The sequence below is a fragment of the Cyanistes caeruleus genome, chromosome 13 (assembly GCF_971803275.1).
Source record: "Cyanistes caeruleus chromosome 13, bCyaCae1.hap1.1, whole genome shotgun sequence".
In the NCBI taxonomy this organism is placed as follows: Eukaryota; Metazoa; Chordata; class Aves; order Passeriformes; family Paridae; genus Cyanistes; species Cyanistes caeruleus.
The window spans coordinates 3778353-3796200 of NC_141713.1; the positions used below are offsets into that span (position 1 = coordinate 3778353).

A 17848-nucleotide genomic window follows, 5' to 3' on the forward strand; every position below is an offset into this window, starting at 1 on the left:
GCATCTTGGAATGAAAAATTTTGCCTTTTTTTTCTTTTTTGTCAGTGACCATAGTATGTTAATAGTCTTTGGAAAATCTTCTGAGTTTTTTGTTGACAGGGAAAACTCATTTGAAGAAATCAGAGAGAAGGCGAGGTACAGATGGACAATGAAAGTTCTGTTGTTGGTTTTGCTCCAGGAAATTGGATTTGTGGCTACTGATACTATTGTGTACTGTCTTTCTCTGAAGATCTGACACTACTTTCACTCCCTAAATGTAAATGGATGCTGGTCTAGTCAGGCCTCCATCAACTCTTTATTAAAGTGCTTAAGTGTCTGCCCTTCTCCACGTCTTGCTTTGACTTCCTTCTCCCATGGCTGCTCTCCAAGGTCTCTGAAATTTTCCATTATTTTGGTATCTCCATGTGATGACAATTAAGCATTTTTTGCCCTTGGGCTTGTCAGCAAGGATTTGTTCTGGGGGTTATTTTTTTTGTGTATATCGTCATCAGCCTTCATGTTCCAAGGCACTGTTGTACCTGGCTGATAAATTCTGTCCCCAGATGTCAGCCCACTGTTTGCTTGGGTCTGTGTCTCTAATGCTCTTGCAGAGGAAAGTCAACAAGTTATTGTTGAGTGTATTGCAGGGCGCTTTTTTTGACCAAGATATTTTGGAACCTGCATTTTATGTGTTTTGGTACAAATCTAGGAGCCCAAGTAGCACAGTTTGGGAGGGTGGGGGAGGATAGATGGCTCTGGACTGTGAGGTCAGCCAGTGTTGTTTAGTAAGGTTTTTAGAACAGGGATATCTGAGGGAACTGGCGTGTAAGGCAGATAAGGCTTTTTTGTTGTTGATAATATGTCCCACACACACACACACACAGAAGTTCTTGTTCTGCCTCTTCAAAGAAACAGGATACCCGTATTGTCTCCAGGCTGAAAACTCTGCCAACGTTAGCAAGAACAAGCAGAAAATAGGACTGAGGAAAAACTGAGGCTGCTGAGCTTTTAAAAAATAATCTCTATAAACTTCTCAAGAGTTCATACTAAAATGGTTGTGATTAAAATATTACTATAGTTTTGAAAACCTGTTTCACTGATTGCCTTTTTCATGTGAACTTGTGTATCCTTCTTTGTTCCAATTTATATTTCCGTAGACCAGAGTCAGCAGATTTACCAGGAGATGCAGGGAATCCTATTTTTATAGCAGACTGCTCATGAATGGCAGAGGCATTAAGGGAATACAGGAGTCTTTCCCAGGAATGAAATAAACTTAATCAATGTTTATCTCAGTACTTAGTACAACAGTGGTTTTGTTTCCAGCAAATTATTCAGATGAAAACAAAAAAATCATGTATTTAATCAATACATACAGTAATGAACTTTGTGGAGGCATGGGGTGGGGTATGTGTGTTTTTTTTAGTAGGGCTTTGAACTGGAAATGTAGCTACCACATGAAATCTGAGTTCTGGCACCCACTCAGCACAGCAGTCCATCTGCTAGCAAGACACACTGATTTATTTTCTTTTTTAATCCCTTAGTAGTGCCAGATGCAAGTCCTGTGTACCTTAAGGTGGAAGGCAATTTGTGATGCCTTACCAAGGTGGCATCTGGGCAGACTTCTTTTACACTGGTGCAGATTACAGTCAAAAAGAGAATACATACCTGCATGCATGTTTTATTTTGGTATACAGGTTTGTTGTGTATGGTTTGTTTCCTTTTCAAGAAAAAAAGTCATCTTGCATCTTCAGACAATGAGTTATTTTGCAGTGATTGCCTCTTCATTCCTGCTCTCTGTAGTCTTACAGACTGCAAAAATTTTCTTAATTTGGTTTTCATGTGACAGTTGTGATACTTGTGGTACCTGAGCAGGCACCAGCAGTGCTCATGGTCCCACCTCCTTGTTCTCATAGTCTCACCCCTCCATCCATTTCAAAACAAAGTGATTACAATTCATCAGAGTCAATTAGAATCATTTTGACAAGATATGTAAAATTCCTCACTGGCATTTTGACAAGTCCTTTTTAAGATGGGCACTACTTAAAGCTGTGAGAAAATGGCTCTTTATAATCAAAAATCATTGTAAGATGTCAACGTTGTGTATGCAGAGCTACGAGCAATGGGGGTTTTTGTGGTTTTTGGTTTGTTTTTGTGGGGGAATTATTGTTTTTATTGCTGTTACTGTTATTAGTATTGCTTAATAGCAGTCTTGAGCATTTTATCCTGTGTCTGGATGGTGGAGTTCCGCTGAATGGGATTGTAAAAACTGGAAAGCCTGGACTTCATTATGGCAAGAGGAGGGCATTAAAATTTTAGGGTGTTTAGTCCTGGATTTAAAAAACAACCACTGTAGTTGCAAACTGAGAGATAAATCACAATGAAGAACTTGTGTGGAGTTGCATCAGCTACTTCCATGGTCATTTTGGGATGTTAACCTCTCCTGATTCTCTGCTTTCTGCTGAAATCATTCAGTTTAAATGTCTGTGGTGCTTCACTTGGATCTTCTGTAGTGGCACTGCTGAAATCCAGTTTTCTGCTGTTGTTACTGACACAGTGTTTTAGCTAAGTTAGAAAGTGGCAAACAGCTACTTAATGCAAACCACATTTGCAAAATGTGTGTTTCCAGAGCCTCTGGCACAGGGCTGGTGTGGCTAAAAGGCCATAGAGTGCTGTAATCAAAATGCTGTTGTTACATAAATATAATGCTGCCACTTCTTTTGATCTAGCAGTGGTGAGCTTGGCTGCTGAGGATTCTGCTCTTTGTTCGTGTCTTCCAAGCTGAAATGCTTTCACATAAAAAGAATGACTCCATAAATTTGCACCCCCTTTATTTTTTTTCTCCCTTTCATATTTTCTTCTCTGAACCCAGAATTTGAGGATAAGGCAGAATTCTGTTATGCTCTTCAGGGGAAAATAGTAGCTCCGTAATTCCTCGGTATTTGATGTGGATGATGATTTGATACTTTATTAAACCGCATTTTGCACACATAAGCAACATTGAGATGCTACACTGGGGTCAGCCCAACCATGTGTGCTGCAGTAGAGCAGTGCTTCCTTCTACAAGTGTAATTAAGTTGTTTTGAAGGAAGCTTGTTTTCTTGCCAGTAAAAGACCAATTTGAAGTACAAATAGGAAAGGCAAGAAATGCTTAGAACGACAGTAAGTCAGCATGCCAGAAAAAAAAATAAATTGTCCATAATACTAGGGCTATGGAATAGGTTCCAGTACTGCCTGTTTCCATTATCCTTATGTTGATCTTGCTTTCAGCACTTTTCTTTATTACTTACTTGGTTCATGTCATAAATCTGATCTGAGAAAAAGATACTTTCAGGCAACTAAAGCTGAGAAAACTAGAATTGTTTACAATAACGGGTTCGTTTTTTTTCAGAGATGCTCTAGAGCTCAGGGAATGAATCGTCATAGAGCTGCACAGAACAGAGTTTGTCCTTTAGTGCCGCTCACCTCGACAGGTGTTGCTCACACTCTCTTGCTTTGTGTCCTGCAGTGTGCCCCAGCTCATGTGGGAAGCGAGCCTGCACAGACCAAAACGAGTGTTGCCACCCCGAGTGCCTGGGGAGCTGCACGGCGCCCGACAACAACACGGCATGCGTGGCCTGCCGCAACTACTACTACGAGGGTGTGTGCCTGCCCACCTGCCCCCCCAACACCTACAAGTTCGAGGGCTGGCGCTGCGTCACCAGGGAGTTCTGCTCCAAAGTGCCCGCCACGGACGCCAGTGAATACGAGAAGTTCGTGATTCACAACGACGAGTGCATGGCCGAGTGTCCCTCGGGCTTCATCCGCAATGGGAGCCAAAGGTAACGTGGCTTCTGCCTATTTGTCCTGTGTGGGTTTACCACTCCCTGTCCAGGGGCAGCTTGGGGTGCAAATTACATGGGGTAGGGGGGAGGACGTAGAAGGGGGAATTGCAGCGAGGGTTTGTGTGGCTTCCCGGTAGAAGCTGACTTAGACCTTCCCGTGATGAATCCACCCGATGGGTATGTGTGGTCCTGTGCACTCTCAGTGGGCTCTGGTTCTTCAGAAGGGCTGGAGGAGGTCATGCAGTGCAGAACCAGCTCTTCACCTAGAGAGTAACAAAATGAAAATGAAGCCCAAGAGCAAAGTAGAGCCAGAGGCTGGAGTTGGCTGATGACCATTATCAAACAGAACAAACCATAGCAGTTACCTTGCCTTGCATGTTATTTGCTTTGTGTACCTGCATTTTAGGCACATGTATTCTTCGGTGTACTTAATTTAGTTTTCCTTTTTTCAGTATTTCCAGGAGATAACAATGATGTTTTAGAAGGAAGTAATCATATAGATGGTGACAAAAACAATGCAGCAGCCAACAATATTATACAAAATAAATTCTTGTAACAGTGTCACTCTCCTCCTGTTATTTAATTCTAACAGTTGGAGCAATGCTTGCTTGTGATTTTGTAATTTCCATTGGCTTAAGCAAGCAGCCTTCATTGCCTACTGTCCCTTGGAAGCCATGGCCTTTCGGTAAAGGATAGTCAGTGTGCTAAAATTTGTAGTGCTTCAGTATTGTGCTAAAAAGATGTCTTTGTAGGCTGCTGTGTTTCTGGAAAGGTGATTGTGGTGATGCAGCAGTTGTGTGTCTCTGCGTGCGTGTCATCCATCCGTTCCAGGCAGTCTCCAGTTGGCATTTGGATACAAGCAACTTAACACAGCCTTTGCCCAAATCCAGATATTCACCTGAGAAATGCAGCTTTTGTTATCTCCTGGAGCTTGTAGGAGCAGCTGTTTGAGCCGCTTACGCTGGAGTGTGCGGCCATCCTGTCTTATCTCGGTGTTGTGCTCTCTGCAGAGATTGAAAGGAGCTGTAACTCAAGGCTAGTGAATGTTCTGTTCCCCAGAGGTGCTGTTAACAAATAGTTGCAAATGGAAAGCATTTCCAGCATTCTTTGTACATTTAGTTGAAGCCTCTTTCTTGTGTCTGCAGCTTTTAGTGGTTTGTGGCATGTTATAGAGCAGGATTTTGAAATAGGAGCTTACTACTTAGAAAAGGAGCTTCTTTCTATTATGGTTTATGCATGGAAAACTTATCAATTTACATGTTTCTTTAAGCCTCAGAGGAAAGTGGTTTCACTTTTAAAAAAAATAACTAGTAAGCCCCTGTCCATCAGTGTTGTCAGCAGAAGCTGACAGAAGCCTCTTTGGAGCTGGGTTTGGGTTTTTTTAATTTTTATTTTTCCTCTCTAAAGTGATATTAGGTGGAGTAAGTAATCATGAAATAGTAAGTAAAATGCTAGAATAAATTGGAAAATAAAAGTTATCTTGAATCAGGAAAGGCATTTACCAGGAGGGGTGATCAGAGCGCCTGTGTTGTGCGCACAGGAAGTGTCCAACTTTGAGATGACTATGTAGGGAATATAACATGGAGCCTTTAAAAAGCTCCTGCAGCCAAAGGCTGATCTGCCCTGAGTTCTTACTGCTTGAGTTTGGCTGCTAAAAATGCTTCTGAGTGCCTGTGAACATAAGAAGCAGAAATGAGCCTGTGTTTCGGTGTTGCCTCTCAGCTTCTGGCAATCTGGTTTTTCTGACTTTTGGGCTGTGTCTTTCTTGATGTTTCCATCTGTACCACCCATTTTGAACCTGCTTAGACTTCTGGCCTTCCTCTCCCAATTTCTGTTGCCAATTAGTTGTCCTTGCATCAAGACACAATCTTCTGTTTCCTTAAACTTGCTGCTTTAATGCCTCTTAAGCTGTAAGAAGTAGTGACTAACTGACTGCTCACTTTCTCCACATCCCTCCTGATTGTGTGCCCCCACAGTTGTCTTTGAGTTAAACAGCCAGGAGCATGGAATTCCCTAGTGCTGAGCTTTAAATATTGGTTTATGGACATGGACCCAGACAACTTTATAAGAACGTGAACAGTATTTTCCCATCTCCAGTTTTTGGCTGGCCTATTTTGTGAGGTTGGGCCTGGATTAGCACGAAACCTCCCTGCACTCTGAGGCTGCCTTTGCAAATGGGATGGGTTGGGTTCTTGGGAGCAATTAAGTCAGAGTAAATGCACAGTTGCAAGGGCACTGGGTTTTACCTGAAGTGCCTTTGACTGTGGAAGGATCACAGAGCCTTGTCAGACTGTGGGTGTGGGTCCATTCAGTCACTGTAAGACTGCTCCAGCTTCTCTTGAGTGCAGCAGGCAAGTGTATCCTGAACAAGCATGACAGCTCTCATTCTGGCCTGGAGGATTTGCCTAAGCTGTAGAGGGAAATATCTTCCAAACTCACCTCAAAGCAGTCTGTGGTCTCAGAGTCCCACATCATTGTTTATTTTCAATATCCCACTCTTTCCTCACAGCATGTTCTGCAGCCCTTGTGAGGGGCCTTGCCCCAAAATTTGTGAGGATGGGAAAACGAAGACCATTGACTCAGTCACGTCAGCACAAATGTTGCAGGGATGCACAATTCTCAAGGGAAATCTGCTGATCAACATCCGGCGTGGAAGTAAGTGATCGCCCTCTCTTTCTGAACCCCTGATAAGGCTGCTTTTCACGTTTTTCCTTCTGTCGTCAGCGTAATGATAAGAACATTAAAAACTCAGCAAGCTGTTTGCTTTCCAGGCCCAGAGCAGTGCTCCTGTTTGATTTGGCCCACTGCAGCGCCGTCCTGCCCCACGCGGGTGGAATAGGTATTCAGCTCCCAGGGAAAGCTGGTATTTTTGCTAGGTTTTTTGGCAGGTCAAGGAACCAGGATTAGGCAGTTAGATGAGCAGTGGTCCCAAAGGAGTAATAAAGGCCCAAGAAGGTGGAAAAGTTGAAAATCCTTGCATCTGGGTAGGTAAATAACTTGTCATATGGCACTATAAAACTGCGGATCCTCACTTTTTAAGGCAAGGTGTGGTGTTTTGCTAAAACATGGAATCCAGAGTGCTCAGAGCTTTCTCTTATAAAGCCTAACACTGTGCTGCTGGATGGTCAGCATTAGTGAGCTGGCCACCTCTGTCACATGTCTTCAACAAGCGCTGGATTTAATTTGTCAGAGCAGTGATTCATCAGCCAGGGAGGTGTTGACAGTTGATGAGCTCTTAAAAGCAGAGTAAAAATTGCTGCTAGTTTTTATTGGACTTGCATGTCCCTATGGAAGGTCCCTTTCGGTTTCACGAATAAGGTTGAAAGATTGGGATATGTTTGATTCCCTACCTCATGCTGAATGAAATTCTAGGGTTTAGTTACAGCAGCATGTGGATTTTTTAATTTGTGGTCCCACTGCTACAGGTGGAATCTTCCCTTGTGGAAGATGTTCCAGTTACCTGGGGCAAGTGTGTGGGAGTGTTTTTATTTTATTTAAGCATTATTTTAGAGTGCCAAAGAGCATCAGATGGTATGGGAACCAACCATTGGTATTTGGTAATTGGTCTTCCCAGCCATCTATTAGGATGTGTTTACATCTTTGGTGTGTTTATGGCAGCAAAGCAAAACACCCCAAAGCAGCTTCTCCCAAGTCCTTAAAAGCTTCTCCTTGGAACAGCAGTGTAACTTGGCAAGGTGGTGACACCAGGCAAAGGGGTTGGGCCAGGGGTTGCTGGAGGTAAGGACAGCAAAGTTTGAGCTTGTGAAGGATGGGGTGTTGCAGCCCTGGGCAGGGACAGTTCATAGAGAGAACGCAGTTCTAATGAGCAGAGCTTCCTCTGCAGTAATTTTAATAATTTCTAGTAGAAACTCAGCTTCAGTGAGTTTTACTCCATGGCAGGAGAACTTCCTGATGGATTTGCCTCTGCTGTTTCATCAACTGGTTCTGTTTTGTAGCTTTTCAGGTCATGGAAAGTAATGCTCTGTGGCCCAGAGCAGACCAGGAGCATACCCTATCCTCTCCATCTTCAATCTCATTCTCTGTTTTCCAGTGGAGCTTTCTGCCTGAGCTTTGCTCCATACCCAAAAAGCAATTCCATCTCATGGTGTGTACATGTACACAAGGGTCTTTTCATCCCTGCCAGAATGCTGGCTCACCATTTGGTGCTGGCTTCAGAGGGCAATGCTCACGGAAAAATCAGGTGTTCCAGTATGGAACTGGTTTCCCACTGTTGCTCTGTGGCTTTATTTTGCCCTTCAACCATCTGGCTGCTCAGGCAACTGTTCTGGGGGAAGAAAACCAGTGCCTCATTTTCAAAAGCAGCAAATACAAACATTTTATTTTACTGAGCTAATACTGCATGAAGCAGAATATTAGTCAAAGCTGTGAATTCTGTTACAATAATGATTATCTTTTTCTCACTGTAGATAACATTGCCTCAGAACTGGAGAATTTTATGGGTCTGATTGAGACAGTAACAGGATATGTGAAGATTCGTCATTCCCATGCACTGGTCTCCCTGTCTTTCCTGAAGAACCTGCGGTACATTCTGGGAGAGGAGCAGGTGGATGGGTAAGTGTTCAGATATTTGTGGATGCAATTTCACTTTAATAGAAAGCCGTGGAGAATAAGTCTTCTAAAAAACATTCACTTTCATTTGTAGAATCTCCTCTTCTACTAATATGCAGCGTTTTTCTCCTCATGAACACCTCTGCACAGCATTGCTCATTTGCATTACTGTCCTAATCAGCATGTTAAATTGAGTATATTACAAGTATTTTATGGTACCTTTGCTGTTGCTTTTCACTTTAGGTTTTTCTAAGTAGATTCTTTACATCAGTAAAGTGGTTTTGTTTGTTCTTTTTGAGAAAAGAGCATCTTCTGAAACAATGGGATTTCTTTGTAGTTCTTTATGGTTGGATTTTAGAAGAGTTTTTTAGAGAAGTCAGCTGAAAGGAAATAAATACAAATTTTACCGGCCAGGGAGTGCAACTGGAAGTGAAACAGTGAAAGTTGCAATTGTTTGCAATTCCCTGAAATGTTAGCATTACATGGATTATCTACTGAGCATGCAAAAGACTGGTCAGGAAAAGTTGATCCCTTGAAATGTTTGCTGAGGATTATATTGCTTCTATAATTACTCACCATGTGATGCTTATTGCTGTACATAACTCCTGTTTTCCTATGGTGGTAAAAGTTTGTCAAGGCGAAAGTTTTTATCCCTGCAGAATGTGTGATGCTGAGGTGCAGTGAGGGTCCTTCAGCAAACTGTCTTGCTCTTTTTCATCCCAAATCAAGTAGCCATCCTAAGTTTAGACTAGTGTTCCGTGGAAGAAATCAGGCCCCTTCATAATGACAGAACTATTAAATGAAAATCTGGGGGAAATTGTAGAAGAAAAGGTAGTGTGAGGGTCATTGGGAAGGCTGCTTACATCTGATGTCTGCCCTGACTGTATAAAGTTAAAGCACCAGGAATTCTTCACAGCTTCCCTCTTTCTTTCGGACTCATCTTTGGTCAGCCCTAAATTCTTAAAATTCCAGCATCTGACAGAGTGAGTTTGAGGGCAGCTCTCCCTGCTGCCCTTGCAGAGCAGGCTGTGTGCTCAGGAAAGGCACTGGCTCTGTGGAGAAGCTTGTTTCCAACTGCAAATCCTATGGGATTGTCGGTGCACGGGATCGTCCGGGCTGTGCCCTCACAGACACATTGATTTTGTGTTTCAACCTCTGCAGCAAACTGGGGGACAGCCTAGAAAATCAAAACAACCTCCCCCTTGTTTTCTACACCATTTTGAGGCAGAGGCATCAGCTGTCGGGCCTGTTGGAAGTTGTGAACAGGATCTCTAGCTGTTGTGTGGTTCCTCACTGAGGAATTTACTGCTTGTTTTCCTGGGGTCATTATTGTCAGGGTGTGGTGAATTCAGACAGTCTTCAGGAGGGCAGCAAGGCCTGATCTAACCACAGCATTCCAGCAGAGCAGGCACCCTGTGCTGAGGATGTGTGGGGAATGAATGGCACCCTCCAGACCTGTGGTGACACCTGGCTGCAATGCAGGCTCCCATGGGGATGCTTTTCAGCTCGGTCCTGATTTTGGAGGGGGCTTTCCTCAACTGCCTGTGTGTGAGAGAAGTTCGAAAAAGTGAGTTGGGGAGTTTGTACACTGTGGGGTGTGAGGCTGGTTTTGTGTGGGGGATTCAGAAGCTCATGAGTTTAGCTTTTCAAACAAGACAAGAAAACACTGAACTTCAGTAAGGTGCAGTACTTTCAAATCAACACAAGATTTGGTGATGTCTGTTAAATCCCACAGGCAGTTGAACATCCTCGTTCTCTCCTGGCAGAATGCATTTAAACCACAGACATGTCTCTGCTCCCTTGTTAACAGAGCACACACTCTTCTCAGCATCTGTATTAAGTGGTACCAGCTTTATCAACTTCATTACAAATCAAGTCCTGAGTAATTAGAGGACAGGTGGAAATAGGAGAAACAACTTGTCTTTCACATTATTCTGAAAATATAGTCTGCATTACAAGAAATGGCAAATCTGTGCAGATTGGAGCCAGAATGAACAGTTTTTGTTTCATGCTGGGTGAGGAAGGATTTAAGGCTAAATTTTTTATGGAATAATTGATGGAAAACCATAAATGAATAATATGGCAGCTTTTTATGAGCCCTATGGTTTCTTTTCCACATTTCCCTGCAGAAGCTCCGTCGCTAGAAGGGTTTGTAGAAAGCCCAGTGTAGCTCTGTTGACAAGGGCTTAGCAGTGTAAGATGGGCTTCACTGTGCTAATAGTGGATTTTGTGTTGCTGTAGTTAATGATGGGGGAGCTTCCTACCAGAGTGAAATGCCAGATTTATTAACCCATGGTGGGTTATCTTGATTTAGGTTCATCACACAGACCTTTATCTCATTTCCCGGTGGTGCTTTCCTGTCCCAGCTATCCCAAAGTGTCAGTGTCCTTCCAGGTGTTGTCTTGCAGCTGATGTAGAGCCTACAATCTTGCTTCTGTTGCATGTGTGGTTTTTTTTTTCCAATTCAGCAGTACCAGGAATTTCTTCATAATATTTAATAGTGCTTTCATAATATTTAATAGGCCTTTTGCATACAACTTTGTATGTAGTATCTGTGGAAATAAAGGATGTTCATGTTATTCCAGGGCTGGGCTTAGGGAGTGGGCTCAGCACAGCTGCCCTTGTTTAGTTCTGTGCTCTGAAGTGTGGATCCTGTCCAGTCAGTACAACTGTTTGCTATTGGGTTTTGATGTACAGGTGCAACTGCACTTGGCACAATGTAGGAAATCTTTATTGGGCCAAGAGGTAGAACAGAGGCAAAGAAACCTCACAATGCAAACTCTTAGAGTTGCTTCTGTAAACATAAGCAAGAGCTGTGTTAATGACTGTGTTTTATTGTCAGAACTCCAGAAGGCTTTTCCTTCCAAAAAGTATCTAAGGTTACTGCTTCCCATTTGCCACCAAATGGAAAATCCAGTGTAGAGAGTGCTGTTTAGAGGACATGAATTTATATGTTCCTCACAGCAGCTCCTATACAACTTTTAAAAGAAATGTTGGAGTGGGGTTTTGATGCTGTGATGTCACCTTTGGGTTTCCCTGCCCTCTAAACATTCAGGGTTAACTTGCTCCATGGAAGAGGAGAAAGCCCTTTGCTGAACACCAGCTTAAAGTAAGAGGGAACAAACACAGTGTTTCAGAGTTTTCTTGTATTCTTCATTGGAATGGTCTGTGAATTAAAATGAGTATTTTTTCTTTAAAAACTTCCTTCTAGGAATTATTCCTTCTATGTGCTTGACAACCACAATCTTCAGCAGCTCTGGGACTGGAACCATCATAACTTGACAATCAGTGAGGGGAAAATGTACTTTGCATTTAATCCTAAACTGTGTGTTTCTGAGATTTACCGAATGGAGGAAGTTTCAGGAACCAAGGGACGACAGAGCAAAGGAGATATAAATCCAAGGAACAATGGGGAGAGAGCCTCTTGTAAGTAAACAAACAAAAAAATCTCAATGCCAACTGCACAGGAGGGTGTCACAAGAACAAACCCAACACACTGACATGCTGCTGACCATTGCAATATTTAGAGTTTAGGATTTGCAGGAGGCTTTCAGCTCTTCTGGTTGTTCAGGCTTTACACTGTAGCTGTGAAGGTACCTTTGCATGAGTGGAAAATGATGTGGTTACAGAGTTCCCATCTCATCTGTAAAACCCACTTGTAGAAGATGATTTCTTCCCAAATCCCCTGTTTTGTGACAGCAGCAGCAGCAGATAACAATAGGAGCATACCTGGGAAATGAGAAATTAAATCCAGTAGTTTGGTGTATCCAACAAGGAGCAATTTCTCAGTCTCCTTTGTATCTGTGCATCATTATAGGTGTGTTCCTCTCTCTGGTACTTACTCTTTCTTGATACTAAGGAAGCTGCTGAATAAGAATTCCACAGACACCAACACAAATTGTTTCTGTTACTTTCAGCTTCATTTAAGCTCCTGTAAATATTCTACCTGGTAGCAAGCTAGAAATGTGTGTTTCAAACTTAGTTTGCTCTGCTTCATTTTCAAATTACTTGCTTTTGAATTGACAATACTTTTTAATGCTCTGCAGCATTTCTAAGCCTGAGGGTCTCTGCATTTGATTTTGGATTCTGCAATGGTCAGAGTTATTGGAAAGTCCTCTCTTGGCTTTGGTGATCTGCACATCAGGTCTCCAGGTGTAACAGCACGTTTAAAAGCAATCTCTCTTCTAGGAATTAAGAATGCCTACAAGTTTCACCTCAAACCCTTAAAACTGATAATGCATTTTTCCCTTGGTCGGATTGTGGTGTTTTTGGAGCTGAGTAAACTAAAATGGATCTTGTGTATAAGTCAAGTCCCCTTGTTGTGGATGGTTACAAAACTAGGACACGTAGTCTGCTGAATGTCTCTTTGGGTGCGATGCAGACACGCAGATGGCCCAGATCCTTGTTGTAAGCACCCTCCATTCTTTGCACATTGAATAGAGCAAAGCCTTGCAGCCCTGGAGGAGTTACAGACACACAGCCAGGCCTTACTACCACTGAGGCCAGTGCCAGCCGCTGCCTGCTTTTTTAAGAAACCAGTACAGAAAGCTTTCTGACTCTGAGAAGGGCAAAAGAATCAACAAAAGCTCAACTGCCTTTGCAAAGATAGCACCAACAGTGCCAGTGTACACGAGGGTGAAAACCTCTTTATTTTCAGAGCTTCTATGGAACATTAGAAACTAGCTCACAGTTGACAGAACACAATTTCTTCATCCAAGAATTAAGTTTTTAAAATGCTATTTTGTTTTGGGTTGGAAACTCAGTGAGTTGGTAGTGGGAAGCCATTCATTTCAAGCTATGGGCTTCCATCCAGGTCTGTTCAGAAGAGTAGCTGGAAGCTGCTGCCATCAAATGGTTGTGCTGTATATGAACTGAGTTTTGGAGTTCTTGGTCCAGCCTCTGATGAATAGGAATGTAAACTCCTTTGTCTTTTTCATGTTGTTCAGTCTCCAGAAAAACAAATGGTAGTTGTCAAAAGTTGTCCTGGAGAGTGAGCACGCAGAGGCCGGTGACTGCTCCGCGCGTGCTTTGGAGCTGGATGATGAATTTAGTGCTTCCAAACCAGTCCTGTGGATAAACAGCACTTCCATTCCTCGCTCAGGGAGAGTCTGAAGTAGTTTTCAAGAGCTTTCTGATGATGCATTAAAAGAAAATCTGCTTCAAAAAAATTAATAACAAGTGGCTCAAGCATGTTTTAAACTGATTGCCAAGGTCACTGCTTACCCTTAAAGCACTTAAATGTAGTAGGAGGAAAGAGGAAGCTCTACAGAGAAAAAGGCTGTTGGTATCCTGTGGTGTTGTAGGTGCTACTGGAAAGGCTCATTAGCTAGAACTTATATCTAAGAAACAAAAAAACACAGAGGGGTGATGTGATGCCAACTCTGGCATGTCCTGTCCTTTTGTATTGCAGGCGAAAGCAAAATTCTGCATTTTGTTTCCAACACGACACTCAAGAATCGGATTAAACTGACATGGGAGCGGTATCGCCCTCCAGATTACAGAGACCTCATTAGTTTCACTGTTTACTACAAAGAGGCGTAAGTAGATGTTGTCAGAGATTAACCAGGGCAGTCCAAGGGGGAGCAGATGATTCTGTTTCTACTGTGGAATGTCTCATCCAGTTTGAGTATTTCATCCTTAAGTCCTGCTTTTGTTCTGATTCTTTTCTTGGTGGAGCACAAGTCTCCTTTAAAATAGAGGATTGATTTGAACAAGTCCTACAAATGCATTGCAAATCCACCAGGAGGCTTCAGATTTGAAAAAAAATAGAAAGGTGGATGGTTTGGCTCTTCTCAGGGGTCTGATTTGGAGCTCATCCTAAGTCATCATGTTTACGGAGATATTTTCATTCTCTAGTAAAAGTACTGACTAGAGAGCATCTCAGGTCAGGAGTTTGCCCTGCCACCTGGATGACTTTTCTGCTCAGGGTTTGGGGTTATTTGGACTATCCAGCTTTGGTCATTTCCTGCATTAGTATCTCTTGATAATGAAGGTGTGGGGCAGTTACTGGAGAAATCCAAATTACTTGGCAGATGCCTCTGCCTTTGCATATCCTTGTAATGGCTGAGATTTAAAATAATAAAAAAAACCAAACGAGCACAAAAATAATTCTCCAAGCAACCTGGAGTTGTGAAAGGGAAGTTTGGAATGCTGGTAATGATACATGGAGCAAAGATGTGAGACATGGAAGCACAAATGGTTCGTGTCCAGCATCACTTGAAAAAGAACATTGTGATGTTCTAGAATGAAGCCAGTGCTGGCAAGTGTACAGATGTTGTAACAAGAGTTTGTATGCTCTTGCACCAGTGTTACAAGTTCTGGAAAGTAGAACTATATAAGTGTGTTTGTATTGTGTGGAAATAAAAGGGTAAAAAGCCCATTGGACTGGTCAAGGCCAGTCTTGGAACTTGGGTTCTTTATGGTAAAAAGCCTGGCAACTATCAACAACTGTTTGCTTCTGTTTGATATACACTTATTTAAAGTTTAAATATGTCTGAAGCATTTCGCTTCAGAATAGATAAATATAGTGTTTTCTTGGAGAATGTTGCTTTATTGCTCAGGACTAAAACTGAACTCTGAATTTTGTACTGCTTGGAAATACAGGTTTTTATTTTTTTTTCTGGTATATTCTGTGGAAAACAAGTGAGCTTTATTTGTTTCATTGAGCAACTTTGAAGTGAGGCACTCTCATACGTATATGACAGTCTTTGAAAGAAAATAAATACTTGTGCTACTTTTTTCTTTGAATATTTCAGACCATTCAAAAATGTGACAGAGTATGACGGGCAAGATGCGTGTGGCTCCAATAGCTGGAACATGGTTGATGTTGACCTGCCACCAAACAAAGAGAACAATCCTGGAATTCTGCTGCAAGGGTTGAAACCTTGGACTCAATATGCCATTTATGTCAAAGCTGTTACCCTCACAATGATGGAAAATCATCATATTCATGGAGCAAAAAGTGAAATTATATATATTCGAACCAATGCTGCAGGTGAGACAGTGGGCTCTGGGGTGAGAGGTTGATAATGCTGCAGGTGTGATTGATCCAGTATTGTGCAAGTTCTGTTGTTGATACAGAAATAAAATTATGTTCAGATGATGTGCATAGTGCTATCAGTTTCACTAATTATGAAAGTAGTATTAAAATTTGAATTAAAACTTTGTTTTTCAGATTTTACTTTTGTTAGGAACTATGGGAGCTTCTTGGGAGTTAGAATTTCAGGCTGTTCCATTGTAAAGACTGTACAGCTTTGGGTTGGGACTTGGTTGCAGTTGAAGCCTTACCTGGCGGAATAAGTAGAAAATTCATTCTTTGAAATAAGGTGGTGTTTTTCCATGCAGTACAGAAATGCATTGGGATTCACTCAAAAGCTTGCATGGAGGTACATTGTAGAGTGCCCTAGATTTAAATACTTTTATTTTTTTTTTATTTTTATTTTTTCCATATCTAGTGCCATCCATTCCCCTGGATGTTATTTCAGCATCCAACTCCTCATCCCAGCTGATTGTGAAATGGAATCCTCCCTCTCTTCCCAATGGGAACCTCTCCTACTACATCGTGCGCTGGCAGCAGCAGCCTCAGGACAGCTACCTGTACAGACACAATTACTGCTCCAAAGGTAGGAGAACTAAATGTTCTTGTGTTGAAATGTCTGGGACTCTGTCTGCCAAGGCTCTTCACTGGCAGGAGCTAAATGCCAGCAAGCAGAGGGGAATGGGTAAATAATGGACTATTGCTGTATCCAGGATCTGGAGAGAAAGAAACTAGCTCTGTTCTTTTCTTTCAAGATAAAGTCCCAATTCGAAGATATGCTGATGGGACCATTGATACAGAAGAAGCCACTGAGCCCACCAAGCCAGAGGGCTGTGGAGGAGAAAAAGGACCTTGTTGTGCTTGTCCCAAGACAGAGGCAGAAAAGCAAGCAGAGAAGGAGGAAGCAGAGTACCGGAAAGTCTTTGAGAACTTCCTTCATAACTCCATCTTTGTCCCCAGGTAATGGATTTTGGACACTTCTTTAGAAGTAGGGATGGTAGTTTCATCTTTTAACATTTCCTAGAACTGAGGTTTCCTGGACATGAAAGCACACAGAAACACCTAAAACACTAAACATTACCTTTCCTTTCCTGTGAGAATCCATACTTACTTTGCAGTTTCTCTTATTTGCCAATTTTCATTTTACTCTTTCAATTCTAGCCCATAGTAAGGGCTCTTACCTGTATTGATCAAGGATTTCAGTGATGGTTTCTTTTCAGACTCAAGAGTCACTTAAGGAGCTTGTTGTCTGTAAGGGTTTCAGAGATGAGCAACATGAGGCAGACAAAGGGTTTCAGATGTGATTTTTCTCTAAATAACCATTTAAGTGCTTGTGCTCCTAATCTGAAGATTCATCTTTGAAATTAAGGGCACAGATGCTTCACAGAATTGGAACTGGTTTTCTTTTCTCACTGCAGTAATTGAAAGGGGCTTGTATGTTTCCTGGGTCAGTGTTGCAGAGAACTATTAAATATTTCCACTCTCCCATGATAAACACCTGCTTACATGCTAAGTGGGATTGTAATGGTTCTGATCCTCCTGAATTAATTGGTGATTTTGATCCTTGAGTGTCCAGTTTATCTGCCAGGTTAAGCTATTGTTACTTTGGGTGCTGGGGCAGGACACACAGTGTCCAGCTTTAATACACTGTTAGATCTCAGTGGTGCACCTTGTCTCATTCTCCCTCCTGGCAGGGGAAGCCCATGGTCAAATCCTGTGTTTGAGAGCTCTAAAGTGTGGCATTGCTGCTCATTGATGCTGGTTAATATCATTCTCCATGGTGATTTTTTTGACTTTTACTCAAGGATGTGTTGGATTGACTTTGTTGGGGTTGAGACTTTGATAGTCACAATGCTTCTTAGCTTTATTAAAAAAGTGAGGAACTAAATACTGCCTCTCTTGGGAGGTGTGAAGTATCTTATCTGAGCTGTGTTTGGGTCACACTGAGCATTTGTGCAGTGTTTCCCCAGTGATGATGAGAAGCAGCAGCCAAGATCAGAGAAGTTACAGCCTCCATGTCAGATAGTGCTGTAAATCCCGAGCCATGGGAAATCACAAGATCTGATTTTGGACTTCTTGGAATTGCACTGTGGGGAGTTTTGAAAGCCATGTGTCAAATCTAAACTACTTGAAAGTCTGTTGCAAAGGAGGTTTTTCTATTTCCCCAGACATTTGTAATTCACAGTGTGTTGTCTTCTCCCAAATTTTCTTGCAGTCCTGCCCCCCTCCAAGAAAACTCATAGAACCTTGAACTCAGTAACAAATAAACTGATCAGTTCACAGAATTTCCTGAAAGCTTGTCCTTTTCTCTTGAAATTACTGCCATTAGGGTGTTTTGTAACAGCAGGGGCAGATAAGGGACAATGCTCAGCAATAGCTGCATAGCCAAGCAACTTTTAAGAGACTGTATGTCAGGGAAATTAAAGTTTATGAGCTGGTGAGA

General features: G+C 42.2%; 1 protein-coding gene across 4 annotated transcripts in view; it reads left to right on the plus strand.

Annotated features, from left to right (window-relative positions):
• IGF1R (insulin like growth factor 1 receptor) overlaps positions 1-17848 on the plus strand; it is a 171063-nt gene that overhangs the window by 126271 nt on the left and 26944 nt on the right. For all 4 annotated transcript variants that reach the window (XM_086849750.1, XM_086849751.1, XM_086849752.1 and 1 more), the window contains exons 3-10: positions 3485-3797; positions 6310-6455; positions 8228-8372; positions 11581-11795; positions 13780-13906; positions 15125-15363; positions 15824-15991; positions 16161-16365. In XM_086849750.1, coding sequence (XP_086705876.1) covers positions 3485-3797; positions 6310-6455; positions 8228-8372; positions 11581-11795; positions 13780-13906; positions 15125-15363; positions 15824-15991; positions 16161-16365 — 1558 coding nt within the window. The remainder of the gene's footprint in view (positions 1-3484; positions 3798-6309; positions 6456-8227; positions 8373-11580; positions 11796-13779; positions 13907-15124; positions 15364-15823; positions 15992-16160; positions 16366-17848) is intronic.